Source organism: Natrix helvetica, assembly GCF_964273705.1.
Source record: "Natrix helvetica genome assembly, chromosome: 1".
NCBI lineage: Eukaryota > Metazoa > Chordata > Lepidosauria > Squamata > Natricidae > Natrix > Natrix helvetica.
This window is the reverse complement of record NC_138548.1, coordinates 293,361,442-293,389,255: the sequence shown is the minus strand read 5'-3', so window position 1 is coordinate 293,389,255 and position 27,814 is coordinate 293,361,442. Positions and strand designations below refer to the sequence as shown.

Sequence of the window (27,814 nt, the reverse complement as noted above, 5' to 3'; positions counted from 1 at the left end):
CCTGCTGCTTGGACAGTTAATCAACTCACTTGTGCTGCCCCAGCTACAGCCAGACACCGTCTGCCCATGAAAGCTCGCTGCCTCCTGTGCTGGCCACACCCCTTCACTAGGGCTTATTTTTGGGGTAGGGCTTGTATCAGGCACACACTTAAAAACCAGGTTATGGCTTATTTTCGGGGTAGGTCCTATTTTCGGGAAAACACAGTACATCAAAGGGGCCTCCTCTCAGTTAAAGGAGAATTGTATAATATTCCCAGCCTTAGGCTACAACTGGGAGCAAGCTAATGGGGTTTCACCGGATGCTTTGATCTTAATGCGTTCCGTCTAGCACGTTCATTCAGAGTCAAATATCTTTTTCCCAAATGTGTGTCTGTTTTCATTTTGCAATCCAGTTGCCAGGCATTTATCATCTTCTTCACATTTGCTTGCACCTCTGGGGAACTGTTATCTCCAGAGAAGAACATCCTATTTGTGCCACTTTGGCCCCTTCTGGGAGGCTTCTGATAAAGAATAAAGAATAATGTTAAGCTCATGGATGCAAAAATAATAAAAAAAAAAGGGGGGGGAGCAGAAATGGCTAACAGATGCTTACACAGGAACTAAACTTCAGAGAAGACAGCAAAGAGTGGAATTTCATCTCTGCTGAAGCTGCCTCCTCCTCCCACCCCCCTTTCTTCCTTTCCTCGAGTGCCACCTGCTGCTCTAGGTCTGTCACAGCAGGAGACAAATCCATTGGGTAACCAACCCCTTTGGGTTGGTGAACAACCCTAGAAAGTTAAGAATATATCAGAACATGACTCTGTAGGGAAGCCGTCTTCTGCTTATAGGAGGATCGTCATGCCCAACACCGAGGATGCTCTCTACAGCCTCCTCTTCTTCCAACCCAAGAGAGTCTTTACTGACCTATTTGACTAGCATTCCATCTTCTTTAAAGATGAAAATTTAAAAGCACAGCCAAGATAAAGCATATAGATGCAACTCTCCGTCATCTCAGACTCTGACCGCAACTGAGCATTTGGGGTTAAACCAGCCCCATTTATAATGCATGGTAATCTAAACCCAAGGTTGAACCGAAACATGAGAAGTACATCTAAAGCCCTCTCCATTCAGATAACTGACATGCCAGCCAAAGCTCTAAACCAGGGGTGTCCAAACTTGGGAACTTTAAGACTTGTGGACTTCAACTCCCAGAATTCCCTAGCCAGCATAGCTGGCTGGGGAATTCTGGGAGTTGAAGTCCACAAGTCTTAAAGTTCCCAAGTTTGGACATCCCTGCTCTAAACAGTGTGTGTGTGGGGGGGTACAGCCTGGATTCACTCACTTGAACAAAGCCACGGTGGGACTTTTAGCTTACTCGGTTGTGTGAACTCAAGCTTTGTAGTTTATCCACTATGTTTTATTGTACGTATGCAAATTTATTTTGGCTTGAGGGACACACTAGAATTTGCAGAAGTCTTGTTCAAAAATGGGCTAGGCCTATTTGAAGGTTTTATTTCATTTTGTGTGCCTTTGAGTCAGTTTTTGATTCCCGGTAACTGCCGGGCGAAGTCTCCGCAATTTTCTTGGCAAGGTTTTTAGAAGTGGTTTGCCATTGTCCCCCTTCCTAGGACTGAGAGTGAGTGTCTGGTCCTAAGGCAGGACTGCAACTCACAGCCTGCCAGTCTCTAGTCTGATGCTTTAACCACTACAACCACCACTTCTCTGTTTGAAGGTAGATTTTAAAAATCAAGGGCTTCAGTGCCTGCCTTTAAGAATTTGCAGTGCTGAACATCTACTTGATAATCCTTCATCCCCACAAATCCAGCCAGGCTGCCAAAAAAAAGTATAGCTCTATTCATTCAGGGATTGCTTTGTGAGCTACAAAAGGTTGGGGTACACTTTTGTATCTTGGGTTTATGACATGGTAAGTTCAATCAATCAATCAATCAATCAATCAATCTTTAATTTATAAACCGCACCCTTTCCTAAACAGGACTCGGGGCGGTGTACAGTCATGTTAAAACAGTATTAAAACAGTATGAATATAAAATATGGATATATTTAAATATACAGATGAGTAAACGGAGGAGGTAGGATATGGACTGTACAATATTAAATTAAAATACACATAAACATTAAAATTACCCTTAAAAACTACCCAATAAGATGTTTGCCAGGAGGAAAAATGGGACTATAAATCAGTTAAGCCAGCTAATTGGAACAGGTGGGTCTTAAGCTTCTGTCGGAAGGAGCGGAGGTCGGTAGTAGTTCTAATATGTAAATGCAGTCTGTAAGAAATATTTACTCAATAAATTGTGATTAAACTAAATATAATTTAAGATGAGGTATGGGCCCAGCTACAACTCCACAACCCCAGCCATTTAACTTTCTAATGAAAGTGTAAGCAGCAGCTGACTCTGGAGCTTCCTTCGCTTATTGGGAGATGACCTAGAACAGGGGTATCAAGCTCACGTTGTCATGGCAGCATCTTGTGATGAATTGGGACTTCCTCCCCCCCTTTGCTAAACTGGGCGTGGGTGTGGACAGCACATGACACATCTGGCCCGTGGGCTGGGAGTTTGACCGCCCTGACCTAGAGCTCCACAGCAAGGTCCTTGGGCTCTTCTTCACTAGATGAATTCAAGCCAAGGTTATAGGACATAGAATAACAGAATTGAAATGGACTTCTAGAAGTCTTCTAGTCTAACTCCCTGCACAAGCAGGATAATCTATACCTGAGATCAGCAACCTTAAACACTCAAAGAGCCACAAATGCTCTAACTGGAAGCCACCCCCCCCCCATTCAATTCTGGAGCCAGTTCCCTCACCATAGAGTCTCCTCTTACCGCGGCATCCTTGTTCCTCTACTTGTCCTAACCCAAAGCCCTATCAATTGTGGAACCAACCAGCAACAGGGAGCCGCAGCAGAGGGATGAAAGAGCCATATGTGGCTCCAGAGCCACTGGTTGCTGACCCCTGATCTATACCATTTCAGACAAGTGGCTGTCCAGTCTCTTCTTGAAAACCTCCAGAGATGGGATATCCACAACTTCTGAAGGCAAGGCATCCCACTAGTTAATTGTTCCTACTGTTAGGAAATTTCTCCTTGGTTCTTCTCTCCTTGATTAGTTTCCATCTATTCTATTGCTTCTTATCCTGCCTTTAGGTGTTTTGGAGAATAAGGTTACTTCTCTCCTTGATTTGTTTCCATAAATTGGTTCTTGTCTTGTTTATGGTGCTCGAATAAATCCCCTCAAATACAGGAACACTGTTATTATATCTTCCCTACTCCTTCTTTTCACTAAAATAGCCATATCCAATTCCTGCAACTGTTCTTCATATGTCTTAATCTCCAGCCCCCTACTCATCTTTATTGCTCTTGTCTGCACTATTTCTAGAGTCTCAACATCTCTTTTATATTGTGGTGACCAAAACTGGGTGCAGTATTCCAGGTGTGGCAATACTAAGGCTTTGTAAAGTGGTACTAATACTTCATGTGATCTTGATTCTATTCCTCTATTAATGCAGTCTAGGATTGCATTGGCTTTTTCAGCTGCTGCCACACATTGTTGGCTCATATTTAAGTGATTGTCCACTTGGACTCCAAGATCCCTCTCACAGTTGCTGGTATTGAGCCAAGCGTGACCTAGTCTGTACCTGTACAGTTGGTTTTTCTTGCCTATGTGTAAAACCTTACTTTTTATCTACATTGAATTTCATTTTGTTAGACATGGCACAAGTGTTCAATTTACAAGTCTATGATATTCAGCGATAGTTATGGGGAGCTAAATCCCACAACTTCTATTTCACTAAGCAGAAAGGAACCAGCAGAACCAGCATCTAGTAGATAGACATTTCAATCCCTATAAGGAAATTGGGTTGCCTCGTCAGTTTCCCATTCTCCATTGTTTACAAGCCACTGTGTTTAGAGGAGACCTGATAGATTACATACCATACTTCTAAAAGAGCTGGCAGATGTTATCTCAGAACCATTGTACCATATCTTTAAAAAAAATGTTGGAGCACTGGGGAACTGCCAGAGGATTGTAAAAGAGCGGATGTGGTTCCCATCTTCAAAACCGGGGGGTGGGGGTGGATGGGGTGGGTGGGGTTTAGGGTTTAGATGAGGGAATAGAAGGGGAACTCATCTAATTTGCAGATGACACTAAGCTGGCAGGAATAAGCAACACCCTAAAAGACAAGCTCAGGATCCGAAAAGTTCTTAGCAGACTTGAACAATGAGCCCTACATTCAACAACATGACATATAATGTGGAGAAAAGCACCTAGGTGCTTTACACTTAGGCAGGAAAAACCAAAGGTAAAAGTACCGTTTAGGTGAAACCTGATCAAAAATAGTAACTGTGAGGGGGACCTTGGAGTCCTAGTGGACTATCACTTAAACATGAGCTAGCAGTGTGTGGCAGCAGCCAAAAAAGTTTACATTCCTTGGCTGTATAAACAGAGACATAGAATCAAAATCATGTGAAGTATTAGTACCACTTTATAAAGCCTTAGTAAGACCACATCTGGAATACTGTACCCAGTTTTGGTCACCACATTACAAAAAAGATGTTGAGACTTTGGAAACAGTGCAAAAAAGAGCAAGTAAGATTATTAAGGGCCTGGAGACAAAAACATATGAAGAACAGTTGCAGGAATTTGGTATGGCCAGTCTAGAGAAAAAAAGGATGAGAAGGGACATGATAGCAGTATTCCAGTATTTGAGAGGCTACCACAAAAAAGAGGGGATCAATTTATTTTCCAAAGCACTAGAGGGCAGCCCAAGAAACAATAGATGGAAACTAATCAAGGAGAGAAACAACCTGGGGTTAAGGAGAAACTTCCTAACAGTGAGGACAATTGACCAGTGGAACAGCTTGCCTTCAGAAGTTGTGGGTGCTTCATCACTGGAGGTTTTTAAGAAGAGACTGGACAGTCACTTGTCTGAAGTGGTCTAGGATCTCCTGCTTGAGCAGATAGCTGGACTAGAAGACCTCCAAGGTCCCTTCCAGCTCTATTCTGATGGATTAAGTGAGAAATGCAGTGATTATTCCAACATTGTGTACACAGAAATTTCCAGAGGCAGATACCACTCATTTTAATTTTTGTTCTCCAGAAACCCATATAACTTTTTGATCCTTATCCTTTTTTAAAAAAATAACTTCTAGCTGAGGGTTTGGGTGTGTGTCTGAGATAACTGGATTTTTTTTAAAAAAAAACAAGCAATAAAATGTCATCTTGCTGTCTCAAAAGGCCCCCTTTACCCCTATGATCTAAATAATGAAAGCCTGTACTTCAGTTTGCCTATTATCACACAATGTGGCTAAGCAGGTTCTGGATAGGCATTTCTATAGGATCTGATTTTGATTAACATTTTTAGGAACCAAACTGGCTAAAGCATTTCAATCCAGAACACGGAGTTTCCTGGGTTTTTCAGAAACTTTTGTGACAATTTTGCAAAAGTTGTATATATTAGAGACTTGACAGATCTTATTTCACCGGGAGTGAAATCAACTTACCTTTGCTACTGGTTCACAAATGTGAGCATGGCAGGACCTTCCGTTCATGCGGAGAGCGTCAAAAATGGGATGTGATGACGTCCAGGTGGTTGGGCGGAGCCTCCCGCTGCCACCGCTACCAGTTCACCCGAACCGGATAGAACTAGCTGAATTGCACTACTGCTTATCACTATGGAATAGCAAGTCCCCACTGTGCGTCCTTGATTGGAACTACAAAGTTGGTTTGCAAGATGGGCAGCCACATCAATAAATAAATAAACTCCAGAATCTTAAGCTATTCTAACAGGGTATTTTGGGATTTCCAAAATGTCAGAGATGAAATTATCCCATTGTTCAGTCTTGTTTTATCTGTTGCTACATTAGGGCTGTAGATCCTGTGGTCTGGGGCCGATAGGAGTGTCACAGGTTTCTACCCTCGCCCTATATAGAACTCTTGGCTAGTAGGGTGGTTTAGTTAGAATATTCTTTTCAGGCATGTGGCAGAAATTCACTAATCATAGTTCAAAAAGAAGTCTGGATAAGTGAAAACTAGTAAATAATAGGACAGGTTTTTCCACCAGGTGTCCTTCAGGCGGAAGGAAATGTCATTCCTGTGTACCTTGTAAAGCAACCATTTGGGAAATACTTTCTTAGTCCAATTTACTTTTAAAGAAAAGCAATTCATCTGTAGCCAAATAATAATTGGCTTAACACATACAAACATAAATTGATAACGCTTGCAGGACATTTTCCCTAAGAGTTCCAAGCCGCCTGTAGAAGCTCTTGCACTGTTGAGTAAGTACAGAGGGAAAGAGAAGAATCTGGGTATAACTACCTTGTCCTTCTTTCCCTTCTCTTTCCATTGTGCATCACTGGGCCTTTCACGATGACAGGCAACTGGAGCTGGTCCATACCTCCCTGATTTTAAAGAAAGTTCTGAATACGCGGCTTTTCTAGCAGGCTCTGAGGCAGAGGCAAAGCAATCTGTGAATCCAAATTAGTTGTGTTATATTTTAATCACATTTCTAACTTTCCTGATGTGTGCCATTTGTTATTGGCAGTTTTCCTGGCAAGATATTTTGGGAATTGTGTGCTCTTGCTTCTTTCCTCGGGCTGAGAGAGGGATGACAGGCCCAAGGTTACCCAGCTGGCTTCCTGCTTAAGGCAAGACTAGAACTCATAGTTCTCCTGTTTTCTATCCTGATGCCTTAAGCACTATACTACCAACACACTCTCTCTTTTGAAGTGAAGTCATTTATAAATCAAGCAATTAATTAAATGTGCTGCAGCTTTACAAAAGTGCCCTCATTATCTCTAAGAGTTGTATCATTGATGGCAATATTGATTGTGTGACATCAATTGCTACCCGGTTAATTTGATACACTTTCCCAGGGCTTAACAACCCAAAACATAAGTGGAGCTAGCTCTTTCTAGGTCAGTGTTGGTGAACCTTTTTGGGACCGAGTGCTAAAACTGGAGCATGCAGACGCATGTGGGGGAGCACCACAAACGTGAAGAGCATCTCTCTGGTGTGCATGCAGAAGAGCAGTTCCTTGGCGGGCATGTGTGCGCTGGGAAGCTGAGCTTCCACTTTCCGGCATGCACACTGGTCACCTGGTCTTCTGGTTTCTGGCATGCTTGGGTGCACGAAGATCAACTGGCCAGCGCACATGCGCGCACTGGAAACCAGAAGCTCAGCTTCCCAGGAGCTGCTCTTCCAGTTTCTGGCATTCCTGCATGTGCGAAGACTAGCTGGCCAGCGCGCATATGTGCACCGGAACCCAGAAGAGTAACGGGCGACAACTGGCATGCTCAGAGTGATGGCTCTGTGTGCCAGTTCCAGTATGTATGCCTTAAGTTTGCCATCCTGGTCGTCTCCGCCTTTAAGAAAGAGTAGGGCTACTTTAATTGGACTGTACAAATCTGAGCACCACTAGATGGCAACAAAGAGGTTACCGAAAACTCACGTTGTGTGGATAGACTGGTAGTTTATTAAAACTGGAGAATCTCAGGAACCTCCCAGTGGGCAAGATGAAACAGAAAGAATTATGGATCACACTGAGAATTATTCTAAGTAATTCCTTGCATACAGTATCCCATCTGCTATAGGGAGATACAAATAATAATAGCCCCCTGCAAAATTATGTTATAACTCTAATATGGATAGCAACCCACCACTTTATATGCCCACTTTTATAGGGCATACTTAAAACAGGGAACTATGAGTTCTCGTCCCACATGAAATCAGTTGGGTGACCTTGGGCCAATCACACCCTCTCAGACCGAGGAAGCAGGCAAGGTCAAACCACTTCCAAATATCTTTCCAAGGAAACTGCAGGAGTCAACACTGACTCAAAGGCACACAAAAGAAAATATTACTCCTGTGCTACCCCTTAGAGCAGGGGTCCCCAACTCCCTGTCTGTGAACCAACACCGGTCTGCAGAATGCAAGCAACAGGGACACACAACCCAGCAAAGCCCCCCTCGCGGGATACAGGCAGCATGCAAAACCATGTCCACTCCGGCCTGCGGAAAAACCTCTGCCCACAGAACCAGTCCCTGGTGCCCAAAAGGTTGAGGGCCACTGCCCTATAGCATAGCTGCAAAAGCTGTTAGAGGTCAATGTGTGAGATTTAATCAATTAAAAATATTAAGAATGTTGTCTGAGGTTTTTTTTAAAAGGTTGGTTTCTTTACTATTAATTGAACAGTTTCTCATCCTCTCTATCCAAAAATGCACACATGAAGGTTAGATTCAGATTTTTTGATAGTAGCCGATGATTGGGCTTCACTTTTTAAAAAAAACTTCCATTTCTATAATACACCCTGCCATGGGGCACAGGAATTGCTCAAGCCATGACTTTAGAAGCAAACATATTGTTCCCTAATTGACATATACATTGACAATTGTGCCAATGGCCTGTACAGTAACTGCCTTGTTGAGCAATTAACCTAAGCAGTAGTACAACTTGTTCAGCCACATCATCTAAAATGTTGTTCAAACGGCAATCAGAATTCTCTTTTCAGGGCCAAGAGTAATTTCTTGGCTAAAAATATATTTATTTATTTTGCTCCTAGGTACAGCCACATAGCGAGTGCAATGTTCTAGAATTTTGCAGCCACACACACAGTAAAAAAAAAAAAACAATATTAAATTCATTCAAATTTACTGCCCCAAAATGATTACGGGGTTTAAGTCTCAGTTTGGATAATATGAGAATTTTGAGATGTAGGATAAAACTGACCCAAGAATTGGCAAGCCTTCCACAGGCAGTATTACACGTATCATTTTTAGCTTACAAGAGCTTCTAGAGATGTCATTGATCCTAGATACAGGAACATGTTGCAATTATTGAATATATCTATTTTTCTTAGGTTTGAAACCATTTGAAGGTGCGCATTTAATTACATATACTCTGTTTCCCTGAAAATAAGACCTCCCCTGATAATAAGCCCAATTGGGCTTTTGAGCGCTTGCACTAAATTTAACCATCCCCTGAAAATAAGCCCTCCAGAAAATATTGCAACACAGTAGCAACCATGAGGTGACCACGCTCGCTGCTCCTGCACCTCAAAAATAAGACCTCCCCCAAAATAAGGCCAAGTGCTTATTTCGGGGGGGGGGTGTCTCAAAAGAAAATAAGACCCTGTCTTATTTTCGAGGAAACACGGTATCTATCAATCAGTCTTTGCAAATTAAGATCACATGGCTGGATCAGCATCTGTGATCTTTTTTTCTTTTAATTTTGCCTTGTGCTCCTTTTTCCTTACAGCAGCCTGATTGAACTATGGAAACTATAAATGGCTGAAAGCATATCCAACTACTGAATTGTTGGATCAACAATGCTGGACTTACCTTATCTTATCTTTGTTGTCATCTCATTGGGTATTCATGGTAGATTATTCATGTACAGTACTTAACAAATATGCCTTAACATACTTGATTTCATTTTTAGCATTTTTAGTTACACAAAGCAGTAAACTTTTATTTCTTGCAGCTAAAATAAATGGTCTTGTTAATGCTTAAAAATATCAGAACATATTAACACAAATGGATTTTTTGATTTTATTTATTTTCCACTTTTACAAATAATTTAAGGTAGCAAATGTATACAACACATCTTCCTCCTCCTACTTTCCCCACAACAATAACCTTGTGAGGAGGGTTGGGTCGAGAAAAAGTGACTGGACCAAGGTCACCCAGCTGTCTTTCATGGCTAAGATAGGGACTTGAACTCATTGTTTTAACCACTAGACAAAACTAATAATAATAATAACATGTCTTCTTGGAAATCTTACTGAGATAAATAAAAACTACCTTCAGGCCTGCAGGCATAAGATTCCAACTTTGGGGAAATCAATTTAATTTCAGAATGGAGTAGATAAATGGCTTTTCCCATTTATATGTCCACACCGCATCTACATAATCTATTTTAAGTAACAAGGTAAATCTAAGAAAATCCATCTGTAAGAAAATGGTGTATATATGCCTGTATGCATTTATTTGGGCAGTTGACAATCACAACATAAAAAATAACACAGAAATAGCAAATACATATAAAAAGCAAGGAAATTAAAGAGATAAAAATGGAGAAAAGTGTGGTATAATGATGAAGGTTTGGTTGTAGTCTCTTGGGCATAGAAGTTGGATGAGTGATTTTGGACCACGCTCTTTCTCAGCCTTAAGTAAATACAAATGCCAGTACATCCATCTATCCATCTATCCAGTAGTGAAATTCATTTTTTTACGACCAGTTCTGTGGGCGTGGCTTGGTGGGCAAGGCAGGGGAAGGATACTGCAAAATCTCCAAAATCTCTGGTATTTGCCGATTCTTCAAACCACTCAAAATTTTCGGTTCTCCAGAAGCTGTCAGAACCTGCTGAATTTCAACCCTACCTTCCTCCATCCATCCATCTACATACCCTATTTTTTGGAGTATAAGACGCACCCTGGTTTTGAAGAGACATTTTTTTTAAAAAAGGAGGTAGGTAGAATAGAGGGATAGAGAGGGAGAGAAAGAGAGAGAAATACAGTAGGTAGGTAGGGAGAGAGAGAGTGAGTAGGTAGGTAGTTAGGTAGATAAAGGGAGAGAGAGAAATACAGTAGGTAGGTAGGTAGGTAGGTAGAGAGTGTAGATAGGTAGGTAGGGGGATAGAGAGAAATAGAGAGAGATAGAGAGAGAGAAATACAGTAGATAGGGAGAGGGAGAGACAGTAGGTAGGTTGGTAGGTAGAGGGATAGAGAGAAAAATAGAGAGAGACAAATATAGTAGATAGGTAGGGGGAGAGAGAGAGAGAGTAGGTAGGTAGATATATAGGTAGATAGAGGGAGAGGGAGAGAGAAATACAGTAGGTAGGGAGAGAGAGAGTAGGTAGGTAGGTAGGTAGATAAAGGGATAGAGAGAGAGAGAAATAGAGAGAGAGAAAAAGAGAGAGAGAAATACAGTAGGTACGTAGGGAGAGAGAGTGTAGATAGGTAGGTAGGTAGGTAAAGGGATAGAGAGAGAGAAATAGAGAGAGATAGAGAGAAATACAGTAGATAGGTAGGGAGAGAGAGAGAGAATAGGTAGGTAAGTATATAGGTAGATAGAGGGAGAGGGGGGGAGAAATACAGTAGGTAGGGAGAGAGACAGAGAGGGAGAGTAGGTAGGTAGGTAGGTAGATGTTTCCAGGTGTATTTATCTATGTGCTGGAGAAGGAAATCGCTGACAACCTGTAGTACCTAAAACTTTGTTTCTGCTGGCACAGCACTTGACTAATGTAATTCTCATCAACCACTCTGATTAAACAGCTTTCCGAAAAGGGGAAAAAAAGGTTTTTGCACTCTGCAAACCTCCCCCATTTTTTTCAAAACAATTGCATGCATAGCCTTATGGAGGCTTATAGAGTGCTCCTGGGGGCTGGAGGGGGGGGCAAAATTGAGCAAGAAACGCCCGCTTTTTGCTCATTTGTGCTCTCCCCAGCCCCCAGGAGCTCTCCATAAGGCTATGCACAGCCATTTTGGTGAAGGGGCGGGGCTTCAGGAGGCAAAAAATGCTGTATTCTGTGTATAAGTAAGGTGACCAACTTTTTTACAATGAAAAGGAGGACAAAACACGTTCTATTGTCCAAAATGCTAAGGTGACCAACTTTTTTACAATGAAAAGGAGGACAAATAAATTGGAAAAAATATATCGTAAATAAAAGAAATATTTTATTCATTGCAACAATAATACACTAAAATATGATATATGCATAATAAAAACATTTGCAATATTTTATATTGTAATTATGCTTACATGCCTGTTAATTATTATTTAAATGAGTACTTTTCCATTGAATTAATATTTTTTGTCAATGTATCATCTTCTAACAATATATTGGAAATATCTGAACAAGAAATATCCTTCATATTGAATTTTACGGCAAGTGCTGCAGCTAGAGTGTCAACATTCAGTCTCAATTTCTCACTTGTCAAAAAATCATTGGCAATTGAAAAAAACTCTTTCAACTGCTGCATTCGTTCCAGGGCAGCACAACGTAAATTGAACAAGTATAAATAAATGTTCACATGGAATATGTTCATTTTTGAAATGGCTGAAAATATCCACCCATCTTTTATCAATTTCAACATGTTGATTTTCCCATTGTATTAATTTTTCAGAATTTAAATATACATTCAGTCTTCTAATTTCTTCAAAGAGACAATTGTCATCTATTTTAATGTTTAGCATTTCTTTAGATAAAAATTCAACACAAGATTCAATATCTGTTCAATATACTTGCGATGAAGTAAAAAAAACACCATTAAAAACTGTTTAATAAAATACGTCACATAACGCGCAACAGATTAGCCTTCAAATATCAAAAAGGAGGACATGTAGGAGGACACTTTTCGAGGGAGGACAGAACTTACAAAAGAAGGACTGTCCTCCCTAAAGGAGGACGGCTGGTCACCTTAGTATAAGATGCACCCAGATTTTCAGCCTTTTTTTAGAGGAAAAAAGGTGTGTCTTATACTCTGAAAACTACAGTATATACACACACCTATCTACCTGCACTGGACTAGCATGTTAGATTACAATCCATACATTTTAATGAAGACAGCTTCATCTAGAAGTGAATTGATTTGGACAGATAATAATATATGCATATACACATACACAAAGATACATTCCCTTCAAATTAGCCTCATACAGAGAGTTGCCCATTATAAATACTGTGTATTCTTCTCCCTCCCTCCCTCCCCCTCCCTCCCTGTATAGGCAGTTGTCAGGAATCAAAACTGACTTGGAGTCATATACATAAAAAGGGAGAAACTACTATATCCTGGTGTATTTAATATAGTACTGTATCAATGCAATAATTACACTAACATTCACCATTAGTTTTCACCTTTAACACCATTAGAACAATCATTTAGGAAAAAAGGCTACAAAGTAATTGAAGACGAGTGAGTCTGCACTTACAACAGCATTTGCATCCCAAAAAATGGATCAAAAGCAGTTTTCTAATTTGCTCAGCTGTTACAATGCTGAATAGCATAATGTTCAAGATTTAGTATTTTGTTGCTGTTGTTCTTCAAGGATTAGACTTGCAAGTCTGCACACATTCCAATTCTAGCTAAAGCAATTCTCCAAAAATTCGATTGGGGCTTTCATCTGTAAGATATTTACATCTGTCTCTGAGATGAGGCTTCTCCTTCTGTCCTACTCAATAGAGATACTTTTAAGTTACACGAGTAGCGAAAAGCCTTGAAACCCACTTGACATTCCGCTTCGTCTATAGGCGAACTATATGTGATATTATTGTTTCATGACCTCTGAAGCTACCTGTTACTCTCTGATTAGCCAACTTCGCGAGCAATTGCATTTTTGGGAGAAGTAAGCCCAACCCTTTCAACCAAAGTCTTTGCCATGATGACCCGACCAACAGCTCCCTTATTTTAAGAGCTTTCTCCGCCTCGCGAAACAGTTTCAGCCAATCACACTGCGGCCCATGCATTCTATGTGGCTCCCCCCCTTTTTCGGTGACCAATGAGAAAGAAGGGCAGAGTGGAGGCGGGGGAGTTTCTCGGGCCATTTAGGGACCGATGCGGGCCATGTTGGCGCGGGGATTGGTCGGGCTGAGCAGGCAGTAGGCGGGCTAAGAATGGAGGTACAGTAGCTGGGTGCCGGACCAAGCGGTCGGAGGTGGGGGTGGATGAGAGCGGTCGGGTGGGAAGAGGTGACAGCGGCAGCGGCGGCGCCTCGGGCTGGACCCAATGGAGCTGGAGAATATCGTGGCAAACACGGTGCTGCTCAAGGCGCGCGAGGGTGAGAACCTGGTCTCGGTTGGGGAAAGGTTTGGGGATGGCCGGGAAAGGAGCCCCGGCCATGCTCCGGATTGAGCCAGGGCTGGTCCTTCCTGGCCCAGCGTCCCCTTCTCCTGTCTGGGCATCGCGGTCCTTATGCAATGCACGGCCTCTTCGGAGGAAGGGGTGGCCAGCGGAGCTGTGCTCTGAACGACCGGCCAGCCGGCTGGTAGGTAGGTAGGTAGGGAAGATGGACAGAGGACCCGGTGGTCTTCAGAGGGAAGGCGGCGGTGGAAGATCCCGAGGGCCAGCACGACCGGCGTGAGTGGTCGGGCGGAGGTGAGGCTGGGCTGGAAGGTAATGATGCTTGTTCGAAAAGCACCGGCGTGAAGGAAGTTGCGGCGCGGGTGGCCAGAAAGCTCTTGCAACCTCGGCTGCCCGGCTGTCGGAAGGACGAGACAGCAGAGCTTCTGAGTCATCAACTCGCAGCCAAGAGAGGGGAACGTTTACTAGGCCTGGCGGAGGAGCTGTCCACGAAGTGGTGAAAACAAGTATAGATACTGTAATTTAAGAAATAGATGAAAGGGTCTGTATTGGTTATGGTGATAGAACTGTAGTTTGGGGTGAGATACCATCCAGATGCTCTGACTTCTTCTTTTTTTAAACTGTTAACTTTTCTGGACTTTAATCGGGACACCAAGAGGGTGTCCACAGAAGTCTTGCATCAACTCAAGTATGTGTTTCCCATGCTTGGAAGGAGCTTAGAAATGCCTCAGTGTACAGCCCCAATTCTAAGGGAATCCCTACAAGTTTGTTAAACTAGTATGCTTCTGTCAGATGATAAGTTTCATTTTCATACAACCAACCCAGAATTTAATCATGTTTCATTGAACAAGCTATAGTAGTCTGACATACTATAGTTACCAGATGAAACTTTTAAGACTTAGTAGTGTATGTGGATTAGGCCACAACAATTTCTGTGGGTGCCGTTGCAAATTTGTAGGTATGATAGACGCATGCATATAATATATATCCTCTGTAAAAGGTTTGATATGGCTGTGAGGCTTTGTATGTAAATCTGTATAGAGCTATCAGTGTGGATTTACTAAACTATTTCAGTTCTGCTTATTGTGGGGGAGGGTTTATTGACTTGTGAAATTCTTGGTTCTTCTGATTCAATTCCTATGGTCACAAGTAACACATTGAATGCTAGTTTGAATTCTGAATTCAGAAACCAAGTTCTTATAGCTTGATGGGAGAATTTTTTGTTGAATTAACTTCTATTAAGGCAATGACTTTGCATTAAAGGCCATGTTGATGTTTCCTTTACAAGTTTATTGCTGGAAAATGTTCTTTTAGCATTCTGCCATCTACCCTTAAGCATGTTTTCTTAAAGGTGCCTTTGCTTTTATATAGGATTTATATTGTCTATATATAGGATTATTTTTCCTGTATGTACAATTTGTGGGAAATGAGAATCAATTACTCAGACTAAGGCAGCATACTAAAACTTTACCATATATCATTGGGACTTGCTCTCAGGAAAGTATGGATATCATTGCAACATAAGCAAGACTTCTCATACTAACTGAACATTCTAAGTAAGAACATAAAGGAAAGTGTCCAAAATGTTGTTGTGAAATAAAGAGGAACTTCTAACAGTTCTATATGACAAAATCTAGATTTCTTTTAATCAGAACAGCAAGTATTTCCTCATTTGATACTATTTTGATAGATAAGTTGTATGAAAATTAAGATTCTGAAGAAGTCTCTGCTTAGACTTTTAAAAAAATCTTGAAAATAATCATAAAATTTATAGAATTGAACACCCCTATTAATTAAACCACCTGAATCGTAGGAAGGGATTGACATATATAATGAACAATTGCCACTAAAATGCTTTGGGATAGTAAAGAGAAACATGTGGAAAGTTAAAATCTGTAGAAAATTGAATTGGGATAAGAAAATGTCTGGTCATTGCCAGAATGGCTTTCTTATCAAGGTATAGAATTATACAGTGCATAATTTTAAGTTGATCATAAAGAGGGAACAGTTTGTATTAAGTTTGAAATAATAGCCAAGGCATTATCTTCTATAAAATACTTAGGGTTTTTTTTTAAAAAAGAAGACACCATGCTATTAGATCTGGAAGATTTTCAGGCAGTAGATTTAGATTACTTCTTTATGTCAGTCATTGTCCAAATACAGCTGGATATAATTTAACCTGCGTCCATTAAAAGTGCAGCAGAAAATGTCTGTGACTGACTAGGCACAGTCAGTCTGTATTTATCAAGACTCAAGACCTTAATTAAAAATGGAGTCTTATAAATATCTGTTTCATAGTAAATCCACTGAATCATACAGTTTGATAAGCGTATGGGGGATGCAGTTTTTAATGTATTTTAACGTTTCTTCTTTTGTGTAGGAGTAACAATGAGTCTTCAAACACTGACAAAGGAAGGGATAGAACTTTAGTTCTAATGGGGCAATACATTTTATAAGACATAGTCTTCTGAAAAAGTATGGATACATGTGAGACAACCAGACCTGCCCCTGCCATGTGCGTCATTTGCATAGTGTACGCTGCCAGGAGTTGTGTCTGAAATGCACAAGCTTGTTTATAAGGAGAGTTATAAAGAGTAAAGTAGACACAATAACATTAGGTTTCTATCTACAGATGGTCTCATAGGTACAACCATTTATCTCAATGAAAAATCGCTATGCTGCAATTCTAACAGAAAGCACTTTATAGGGCACAGAGATCTACCATTTCCACATGTTTTATGCAGTGCATTGAGATGGCTCAGGTATCTATCTAAATAAGCTTAGAATTCTTAAGATATTTGAGAAACTCCAATTTCAGCCCAATATGAAAACTGGTAGTTTGTAGGAAAAAGCATCCAAAGAACTTGGAGGTCTGTTTTATTTGTTTATTTATTAGATTTATATGCCACACACCTCACTTCGCAAAGCAACTCTTTGTTTTGCTCTGTTCAATCAATAATTAGAATAGAGCTGGAAGAGACCTTGAAGGTCTTGTAATCCAGCCCTCTGCTCAAGCAGGAGACTATTTCAGACAACTGACTGACTAGCCTCTTCTTAAAAACTCCAGTGATGAAGCATCCACAACTTCTGAAGGCAACTGTTCCACTGGTTAATTGTATTCACCTGTTAGGAAGTTTCTCCTTCATCCCAGGTTGCTTCTCTCCTTGATTAGTTTCCATTCATTGTTTCTTGTCCTGCCCTCTGATGCTTTGGAAACTAAATTGACCCCCTCCTCTTTGTGGTAGCCTCTCAAATACTGGAATACTACTATTATGTCCCTCCTGTCCTTTTTTTCTCTAGACTAGCCAAACCCAAATCCTGCAATTGTTTTTCATATGTTTTTTTTCTCCAGGCCCTTAGTCATCAAAGTTGCTGTTCTTTGCATTTTTTCCAAAGTCTCAACATCTTTTTTGTAATGTGGTGACCAAAACTGGATGCAGTATTCCAGATGTGGCCTCACTAAGGCTTTATAAAGTGGTACTAATGCTTCAGGTGATTTTGATTCTATGCCTCTCTTTATACAACCAAGAAGGTTGTATTAGCTTTTTTGGCTGCCGCTGCACACTGCTGACTCATGTTTAAATGATCATCCACTAGGACTCCAAGGTCCCTCTCACAGTTAAGTGTTTTTGAGCCAGGTTTCACCTAATCTATACTTGTACCATTGGTTTTTCCGGACCAGGTGTAAAACCTTGCTTTTCTTCACATTAAATTTCATGTGGTTGGATAGGGCCCATTGTTCAAATCTGTTCACTGAGCACAACAAACGGTAGTACTATACTAGTTCAACTGGCTATTGTTTTGTGGCAGATGTACGTACAGCAAAATACCGTAAATAAATGTTAAGTTATTGTATAAGACCTGCATATAAATTCTTGATTGATTTTGTTTTCTAATTTAAAACATTTATGTAGCTGCCCATCATTAAACCAAGTCCTGAGGGCTCCCAATGAAACTATTTTTCTGTATAGAAAGTCTTTATGAAAAATAGCCATCAAGTGCTAAACACATTCTTAAATTATCTTTTGTACAGACATATTTTTAAGAAAACTAACATTTTGTTCTTTAGAGATTAACCTCTTCTTTACCTTTGGTGCTGGATCTGTCTCTGAAATCTTCACCTTTTAATGCTAAAGTATCTATAATCTAATGTTCAATATTGGTCAATATTGCGCATTTTGGTGGGAGCAATTTTGCACTACAACAGAGTTAGGCAACCTCTGCGTGTTGTGTTTTAATATTTTGATAAAAACAAAATAATAAGATAGGATAATCATGCAAATAAAAGGGGTTGGTGATTCTTTCTTTCCTGGGCTTAGGAGAGAATTTAAGTTTGCTTATTTTTAAAAGTCAAAGAGCACAGTGAAAAAAAATTATTATGAAGAAAATCAAACTAAAGACAATAGATACAAAAGCCAGCCTTAAAATTGACAAGATGTCAAAAGGGTTGGATAGCTTCTGCTTTGTGGAATCATCCATCAACAATAAAGGAACAAACAATCATGAAATACGATGTAGATTAACACTTGGTAGAGCAGCCATGAATGCCTTGGAAAAAATGTTCAGTTGCCGTGTTCAGTCTATACTTATAGAGAAAGCTATGGTGTTCCCTATGGCACTCTATGGAAGCAAAAGTTGGACTTTGAAGAAGCAGGATAGGTAGAGTATTGACAACCTTGTACTTTGTTGTTGGAGAACGCTCCTCAGAATACTAAAGACAGTCAAGAAAATAAAGATTGGCTCATTGAATAAATCAAGCTGGAATTCTCACTCAAGGCACAAATAGCCAAGCTCAAATTATCTTATACATTATGTAAAGACCTAGCTCTCTGAAGAACACTGTAATATGGAAAAGATGGAAGGAAAGAGAAGTAGAGCCAGCAGCCAGCAGTGAAGTGGTTGGACTCAATTACGGAGTGCACCATCGGAAGAAAGACTGGACAGATTATTAAGCAGAAAATCTGTGTGGTCACTTAAGAGTTGACAGTGACTCAAAGGTACATTATCAAACCTATTATAGAGCTTACAGTACTATGTTTCCTGCTTCAAAATGGCAGATAATTATACTAGCAGCCATATCAGTGAAGACTCTGGGAGGGGGGGGGGATTAAAATTCCCAACCCTGAGATGCAACAATATTAAGATGGAACTGAGGCAATGGGGTTCCAAACTGTATGAGATAAGTGATCTTGAATGCAGCACTAGTAGCAGAGGGTGGGTTCCTACCCATTCGGCCCAGTTCAGCCAAACGGGTAATGTTATGGCAGCCTGTGTCACTGGAACCCAGGCCTGCCACATCCCCCAACCACTTCCCTGGTTGCCGCTTTCACCATCTTTTTTTTTAGTTTTTTAGTCAGTAAAGTCGGCTGGAACCCACCCCTGACCAGTAGGTCCTATGGACATAACCCAACATTATATGATGAAATGTAGTATAGATCCCTAGGAGGGAGGAGGGAGCATTGCAGAGGATTAAGAGGCAACTCAACCCAGATAGCATATGTGAGAGAAAAAGAGTGAAGGCAGCCTTTCTCTAATAGTTAACAGAGAATGTTGTAGATGTAGCTACTTACTAGAGTGCTCAGTCTGGCAAGATTTTTGTCTGTCGGTTTCAAACAATAAAGAACTCAGCTTCGGAGAGTTATCACATGTCATACTTGGTTTTTGGCCTGATACAATCATGTATCTATTAACGTGCAAGGAATCACAATTTGAAGGAGACTTTATGATAGCTAAACATATAGCGATATTTTTTCATTCATATACACGTGTGTGTGTGTGTATTCATATATGTGTGTGTGTATGTGTATATTAATATACATATGTAATATACACATGTATATTAATATACATGCATATATATATATATATATATATATATATATATATATATATATATATATATATATATATAGACCATTGCTTCTATTTCCATTGTGAATTGTATTTTGGGGTGTAGGCTGTTGAGATGTGTGAGAAAGTTGTCCAGTTTTTCTTTCCCGTGTGGCCAAATCACGAAAGTGTATAATATGTGCTTTTTTATTTATTGTACGCCGTCCCGAGTCCCTTCGTGGAGAGGGAGCGGCTAACAAATCTAATAAATCTAAATCTAAATCATCAACATATCTAAGCCAGCTTATCTAAGCTAAATTCAGATTTATCTAAGGTGTTAGTTTCAAAATGTTCCATGTATAAGTTTGCGATGATGGGTGAGAGGGGTGATCCCATGGGTGCTCCTTCTATGTGTTTGTATCTTTGTCCATTATGGATGAAGTATGTGTTGGTTAGGCAGTGATTGGTCAGGTCCAGGATGTGTTTGGGGGGGGGGGGTTGTGTTTGTTCTGGATAGCTGTCAAGGCTTCTTTTATAGGCACTTGGGTGAAGAGGGATATGACATCGAAGTTCACGAGTAGGTCGCTGGATTGTAGGTTTTGTTTCTTTATTGTTTCTATGAAGTGGAGTGAGTTTTGTACAAAGAAACAATCTGAACACAAACCCAAACTCTGGCTTAAATATGTTGATGATACTTTCGTGATTTGGCCACACGGGAAAGAAAAACTGGACAACTTCCTCACACATCTCAATAGCCTACACCCCAAAATACAATTCACTATGGAAATAGAAGCAAACAACGAACTTCCCTTTCTGGATGTCCTAATCTACAAAAAACCCAACACACCATCTACCAGAAAAAAACCCAACACACCATCTACCAGAAAAAAACAGACACCAACTGCTACTTAAACGCACAATCCCATCGCCACCCTGCACAGATCAACTCTGTATCCAAGACCCTCATCTCCAGAACCAAATGCCTAGCCGACAAAGACCACCTGAAAACTGAATTGCACACTCTGACAAAGGTATTAATCTCCAACGGATTCCAAAGAAAAACAATTACCAAACTAATCCAAAGGGACAATCCCCCCAAGAACCGAGATACAGAACAGGACAACGGCATCACCATCCTCCCTTACATCAAAGGCACCACAGATAAAATCAGCAAAATTCTCCACAAGCACAATATCAAGACAGCCTTCAGCACTGATCAAAAAATAGACAACATCTAAAGAAACCCTAAAGACAAGATCTAACTAGAAAACCAAGGAGTCTATGAAATACCATGCAAAATCTGCCCTCCCACATACATACATTGGACAAACTAATAGGAGAATAAATGCACGCATTGCAGAACACAAGAACGCAGTCAGAAAAAAAGAAAAAACTTCCTCCCTTTTCCAGCACCTTAAAGCTACAGAACATGAAATTGATTTTGAAGGAATCAAATTAATCTCCAAAAGAGAACACTTCAACAAGAGAATAATTATGGAAGCCATCGAAATAGAGAAACACCCCCACAACACGAATAAACATGACAATACCTCCCGCCTACCAGACATCTGGAAACCAGCCCTAGTCAACAAACGAACCTCACCCACCACCCAGGCCGTTACAACATAAAAGAACAACGGACACACAGCCAGCACCTCAGCCACACAGGATGATACGAAACAGCCGACCAATCTACAAACATCAACTCCATCTACCAATCAGGATGCAACTACACAGCCAATCAACCCACTTACAGCAATAAAGCCAGCACTCCACACACCTCCCCCAAGATTTATAGAAAGACGACAGCTCCGACCACCCCTTACTCGCACAAGCACGAAGCCAAAAACACCAGCCTGAAGATGGCGAGTGGGACCTCGCCGAAACGTTGCCAAGACAATCAACATTAGGTTTGTATGTACACACACACACACACACACACACACACACACACACACAGAGTATATATATATGCGTGTGTGTGTACACATAGACACGCATACACACATACATACATACATACATTCAGCAATACATGCACACTCTGATTTTACAGCATTCTCCTTCTGCTCATCAAAGAAAACAACATTAATTTTGTACATCGTTATGATACGTCTCTCTTTTGGCTCTCTTCTCATAAATTCCCTCTAGATTTCAAAATAACTTACAAAAACTAAACTGCTTTTATTCAGCTGTGCCTTATGTACCTAGTGATTCTCATTTACAGTACAAATGTTTTCTAAAGGGAATTGGTAAGGATTTTACTAGGGGAGAAATTGAAGGACCTTTCCCCCTTTTTGAGCAATTCTGCCATGGTAGATGACTGTTCTACAGAGATAAGATGAATAGAATGGCTGAGATGCTGTCTTCTTTTTTCTTTGCAATGGATTTCTCCTTTGGAAGGAAAAAATAATGATCGCTGCTGGGGTTTGGTAAATAATTGCACTGGGAGCCTTGCATTGGTAAAACCTTTACAACATAGACCTTTATAAGGAATATTTACTTCTGGTGCTAGTTAGCGTCTCCCTTCATGGAGCTGCAATTGAGAATATTGTACAGATGGCTGCCCATTGCCTTGATTCACTTCCTTCCTAGATTTGTATAGTCAATCATATGGTACAATTGTTTTGTGCCATTTTAAGCAATGCCTGTTCTCTAATAAGAAAGAAAGGAGTTTGCTACGGATCAGTCTTTTGTATTCTTTCCTTTCCTGCTTGCTGTAAACCATGGTTAAGTTTCCAGGAAAGGTAAAGATGCCCTCAAGCTCAGAGATTTAATTTGTACATTTTTCTTAGCATTGCTCAAGAAGTGATTTGTTATTGTTCCAGGGCCTCTTTTTGACTTTCTAATCTAGCCAAGATTCTTGGAATTTGAAGCTGGTCCCCCATTTAAGCAATAACCAGGGTCAACCAAGTTCAGTTCCTGAGATCAGCCACAGCAGTAAAATGAGTCTCAGAACCAGGATGTGTTAATTCTAAATATCATTTCTAATGTCAATGCTTAGGCTTCTCTTTTCAATATAATAATGTGATCTGTACTGTACTTCTTTCAAACATGGAGCTTTATTTTCTAGAAATGTTGCTCATCTTCCATTCAATCCATTTCAGTTGATTACACAAGGGATGGACTGAACACTGGTGGTACAAAGAACTGGATTTTCTTTATAAGCTGCAAAAATAGCAAACACAGAGTTTCTTCAGTTTGTGAGATAGTTTCTAACTTCTATGCAGCTGAGCTGACTGTTGTTTCCTCCACTCTATATATGCATTTAAATCTTCTTCTAAAAGAGTTTCACAGGAAATCTGGCCAGCCTATTTCAGTTTAACCATACTGGCTCATTACTAAAGGTTTGGGCTCACAGATATTTCTTAAGAGTAAACTTCCCTTTTGCTTCCTTCTTAGAAATATAAGCATTGCAAGAGAAATGACTATTAGACTTAAATCCTGATTTATATTCTGATTAGGTGGTCTTGCACATCAGTATTTCTCAGTTTCTGATTCCTTTGCTGTAGGAATATTAAGGCTATAACAACTTGTATAGTTTATACCAGGGGTGTCAAACTCAAGGCCCGTGGACAGATTTGGCCCGCAGGGTGCTTAGTTCTGGCCCATGGGCCACCCGGGAAACAGGGCTGGCTTGTGGTGCCTCTGCCATCGAAAATGGAGCTCGTGAGGGTCACCTGAGGCCCTCCCGAACTCCTTTTTCAATGGCAGAGGATTGCAGGAGGCTGTCACAGCTGAAAACAGAGCTCAGGACCCCGTTTTTGCTGGCAGAGTACTTGGGCCACCACAGACGCCCCTGACATGGGTGATGTCAATTTGGCGTCACCCGCCCTGACCCCCCTAGGTCAAACACAACCTTGATGTGGCCCTCAATGAAATTGAGTTTGACATCCCCTGGTTATGGAGGTGTTGGGTGGGATAGGGGGGAGGAATATTTTTCTGCAAAGCTTCTGTATGGGTCAATGCTGCCTTGGTAGTCAAGGCAATAAAAAGGCCTAAGTGGGGGGAAAATGATTGCTGGATACTGTATGACAAATTGCTGGTACGTATAGAAACAGAAGTATTTTTAAATTCCTATATCCATCATAGCACCCAAGAGCATTTTGGAGGAAGTCAGCAATTTAATTTCTTTTTATTAGCATTGTAAATTATATAGTGTTATTTTGATTTAGGCCATGGTTCAGCAAACTGCGGCTCTGGAGCCGCATGTGGCTCTTCCCTACCTCTGCTGCGGCTCCATCACCAGTCGGCGCCACAATTTTGAGAGGAGCTTCCGGGGGGGGGGGGGGAGAGAAGCACAGTGTGCCAGGAGAAGACGCCATGGCAAGGGGAGGGTTTTCCAGTTGTCTCCACAATTGATAGGGCTTTCGGTTATGACAGGTAGAGGAGAGAGTACGCCGCGCTAGGAGGAGGCTCTATGGTGGGGGAACTGAACTTCCGATCAGCTCCAGAACTGAACTGGGGGCTTCTGGTTAGGACCTTTGTGGCTCCCGGTGTTTTCTTTTCTGTGGGAAACGGCTCCAAATGGCTGTTTGAGTGTTTAAGTTTGCCAATACCTGGTTTAGGCTTAGGCCATATCCTTATTTAATGTTCAGATTCACATGATCAATATATTGGTAACCCATAAATTGACTTCACAGGCTGTGCAAAACACTTTGGATTAGGTACCCTGAAGTATGTGACTATAGCACTGATGGTGAACCTTTTAGACACCGAGTGCCCAAACTGAAAGGTGTGCATGCATGGATATGTCCATGCACATGCGCAGACATGCATGAATGTGCATATGCACAGATGTATGTGTGCATGCACAGACATGTGCAAATGTGCGCATGCATGATGTGCGTGAACATGCACATGTGCAGCAGAGATCTGAAGACCAGCTGGCCAGTGGGAGGTAAGATCTTTTTCTTTCATGAGCTTCTGTTTCGTCATTTGCAGCAAAACAGAAGCTCATGAAAGAAACACCATGGAGATCTGGGGCGACGGCACACATGCCAGCATAGAGAGCTCTGCATGCCATCTCTGGTACGCATGCCAGTGGTGGGTTTCAATTTTTTTTAGAACCTACTCTGTGGGTGTGGCCTGCTTTGTGGGAGTGGCTTGCCGGCCATGTGGCCAGGTGGGAGTGGCTTGCTGGCCATGTGACCAGGTGGGAGTGGCTTGCTGGCCATGGGACCGGGTGGGAGTGGCTTGCTGGCCATGTGACCAGGTGGGAGTGGCTTGCTGGCCATGTGACCAGGTGGGAGTGGCTTGCCGCCCATGTGACTGGGTGGGAGTGGCCAAGATGATGTCACTGAATTCTTTGCCCCAATGGATGAACTACAATAAGATTAAAATAAGTACAAAAACAATAAAAGAGCTACTTACAGAAGGAAGATGACTGTTTTTGCCAGTCTTCAGTATAACTGACTCCAATGAATGGGCTGCACAAAGAAGAGACACAGAAATGAACCCTTTCATTGCATGCACTGCATCGAAACCAGCACACAAAACAATAAAGACAGCTACTTACAGAGGGAAGATTACTGCCTTGCTGGTCTTCTGCACCACCACCTCACCTCATTGCTCCAATAACCTGCACAAAGAAGAGACACAGAAAGCAAGACTTTAATTGCATGCACTGCATTAGGATGAAACAAGCACAAAAAATAACAGAAACGGAGAATTACTGTCCTTTTTTGCGTCTTCTGCACCACCACCTCACCACCTTGCTCCAATAACCTGCACAAAGGGGAGACACAGAAAGCAAGACTTTACTATCTCAAGGATGAACCCAGCACAGAGCACACCCAGCAATAAAGACAGCTACTTACAGAGAAAGGATCTCACTGGCTTGACGGTCTTCTGCACACCACCTTATTTCCTTTTTCTGAAATTTAGTTCTCAGTTCCAAAAAACAGCAATATATGAATTAGGTTCACTACTTAGGTCAGTCCAAGTAGCTATTCAGAAGTTAGTGGTTAGAAGCAATGGTAAAGCAAGATATGGAATTAAAACCAGAAATATTTTGCTGGCTATTTGAAAGGGAGTACAATATGTATTTAATTTTACACATTTTACACTGCTCAGGAGAAATGTTGGCCGTTGGCGCCATGCTTTTAAATGGGTCACCTCCAGCCCGCTCACTGATTGGCTAGAGTCCAGCCAATCAGTGAGCAGCGGGCTGGGCTAGCCTAGTTTAGTGCGGACGGATGGGGGAGCGAGTGAGCTGCGACGGGATGGCAAGGGCGAGCGAGCGACAGGGCCGATGCCGGATCCTATTACCTCCGGGTCCTGTTACCTCCGGGTCCGGTCATGAACCGGTTCACCTGAACCGGTGCGAACCGGCAGAAACCCACCAATGACGCATGCCATAGGTTCACCATCACGGGACTGTAGCATCAATCTGTAATTCTTTTAAGAAATGACCTATTTTCCCAAATTTACACGGCTTCCCTCTTTGGCTGGACTACTCAGTCCCAGAGACGTGATTTCTTCACAGAATTTCAGATAGGTGCTATATTTGTGCTCCTGTGCAGTCCACTCCACATGTGATCTGAAACTTTGCACAGTCCTATGGGGTAAAATCTTACAAGTTCCTGTCCTTTGGCACGTGTTCTTTTGTAAAGCAATGTCATTCGCATATTCAGGACTTGGCACTGAGTAGAGGGCATTGTTTACCTGCAATCGTGATATGGAAGAAAATCCTGGATATTATATTTCAATGCATTGTGTCACTGAAGGTTATTTACAGGGAGATGGTCCATGATCTTAACGATCTTAGCGAAGCTCTTCACTGTTGCACTTTCACCATTTGTGTCTGCAGAGTCTCCTTTGGAAATGTTCCAGATAACATATTGCTCAGAAAAAAAGTTGGGGTAGATTTGACCACTGATTGATCTGATAGTGAGCAACAATTGATAACAACAGGATATGTATAAATAGTGCATTCTGGTTTTCTCACTTCTTTATTGGTGTTTTCTTTCTTATTTGCCTCACGTAGGTGGAGGGGGAAATCGGAAGGGCAAGAGTAAGAAATGGCGTCAAATGCTACAGTTCCCACACATCAGCCAGTGTGAAGATCTTCGGCATACATTGGGTGAGGAGTAAGATTTTGCCTGTTGCTTTCTTGACCCTACTTTACTAGTGCAAAGCTTGCTTGGTTGTAAGTGAAAAGACTTCAAATGCTTGGAACAAGGTCGTGCTCATTCGTCCTCGATGAATTGTGTTTGTTCATCTATTATTTGCATGACTGTGCTGGATTTCATAATGGTGCCACTGTAATGAAAAACATTTCTGGCATGAAATTATGACCTATCATATTTTTCGGAGAATAAGACGCATCTTTTTTCCTCAAAAAAGAAGCTGAAATTCTGGGTGCGTCTTATACATCAAATACAGCATTTTTTGTCTCCCGAAGCCCCACCCCCTTCACCAAAATGGCCGTGCATACCATTATGGAGGCTTTCAGAGAGCTCCTGGGGGCTGGGGAGGGCAGAAATGAGCAAAAAACAGGCCATTTTTTTGCCTCCCCAGCCCCCAGCAGCACTCTATAAGCCTCCATAAGGCTATGCATGTAATTTTTTTGACAAAAAACGGGCCTGTTTTTTGGGAAAAATTGGCTGTTTTTTGCTCATTTTTGCCCCTCCCCCAGGATCACTCTGCAGGCACCCCAAGGCTATTCATGCCTTTAAAAAAAAAACTGGCCCGTTTTCCTGAAAAATGGGCCATTTTTGGGAGGTTTGCAGAGTGCAAAAACTTTTTTTTTCCCTTTTGGAAAGCTCTTTAACTGATTGATGAGAATTACATTGATCAAGTGCTGTGCCAGCAGAAACACCTACCTATCTACTGTATTTCTCTCTATCTCTATTTCTCTCTCTCTATCCCTCTACCTTAAGGTGCCCAGATTTTAACATTGGTAAAGTGGGACACAATTGATGGGGGGAGGGCGGGGGGAGGGCTCTTGATTAAAAATTTGGTCTATATCCTTGCACCCCTAACCCTTTAGGGAAAAAAACCCCAGGGGTCTTCAAACCTGACAGTTTTAAGACTTGTGGACTTCAACTCCCAGAATTCCTCCTCCAGTCATGTTGCGGCGACATCATCTGCGTGGATCTGCTCCATCTTCGGTTTTTTTCACCAGGGGCAGGGCTGCCGCTGAAGATGCCGACGAGCCCCCGCCGCCACCAGAATAACTGCTGCCCC

At 41.5% G+C, this 27,814-nt stretch overlaps 1 protein-coding gene across 2 annotated transcripts in view; it reads left to right on the top strand.

Annotated features, from left to right (window-relative positions):
- Nucleotides 1-13,595: 13,595 nt before the first annotated feature.
- GRK6 (G protein-coupled receptor kinase 6) overlaps nt 13,596-27,814 on the top strand; it is a 47,363-nt gene continuing 33,144 nt past the window's right edge. The window contains exons 1-2 of one of the 2 annotated variants that reach the window (XM_081936300.1): nt 13,596-13,614; nt 26,613-26,708. In XM_081936300.1, the coding sequence (XP_081792426.1) occupies nt 26,657-26,708 (52 nt within the window). In that variant the 5' untranslated portion in view covers nt 13,596-13,614; nt 26,613-26,656. Of the gene's footprint in view, nt 13,615-13,634; nt 13,773-26,612; nt 26,709-27,814 lie in introns of those variants that run through there. The other variant, XM_081936299.1, reaches the window with a different exon arrangement.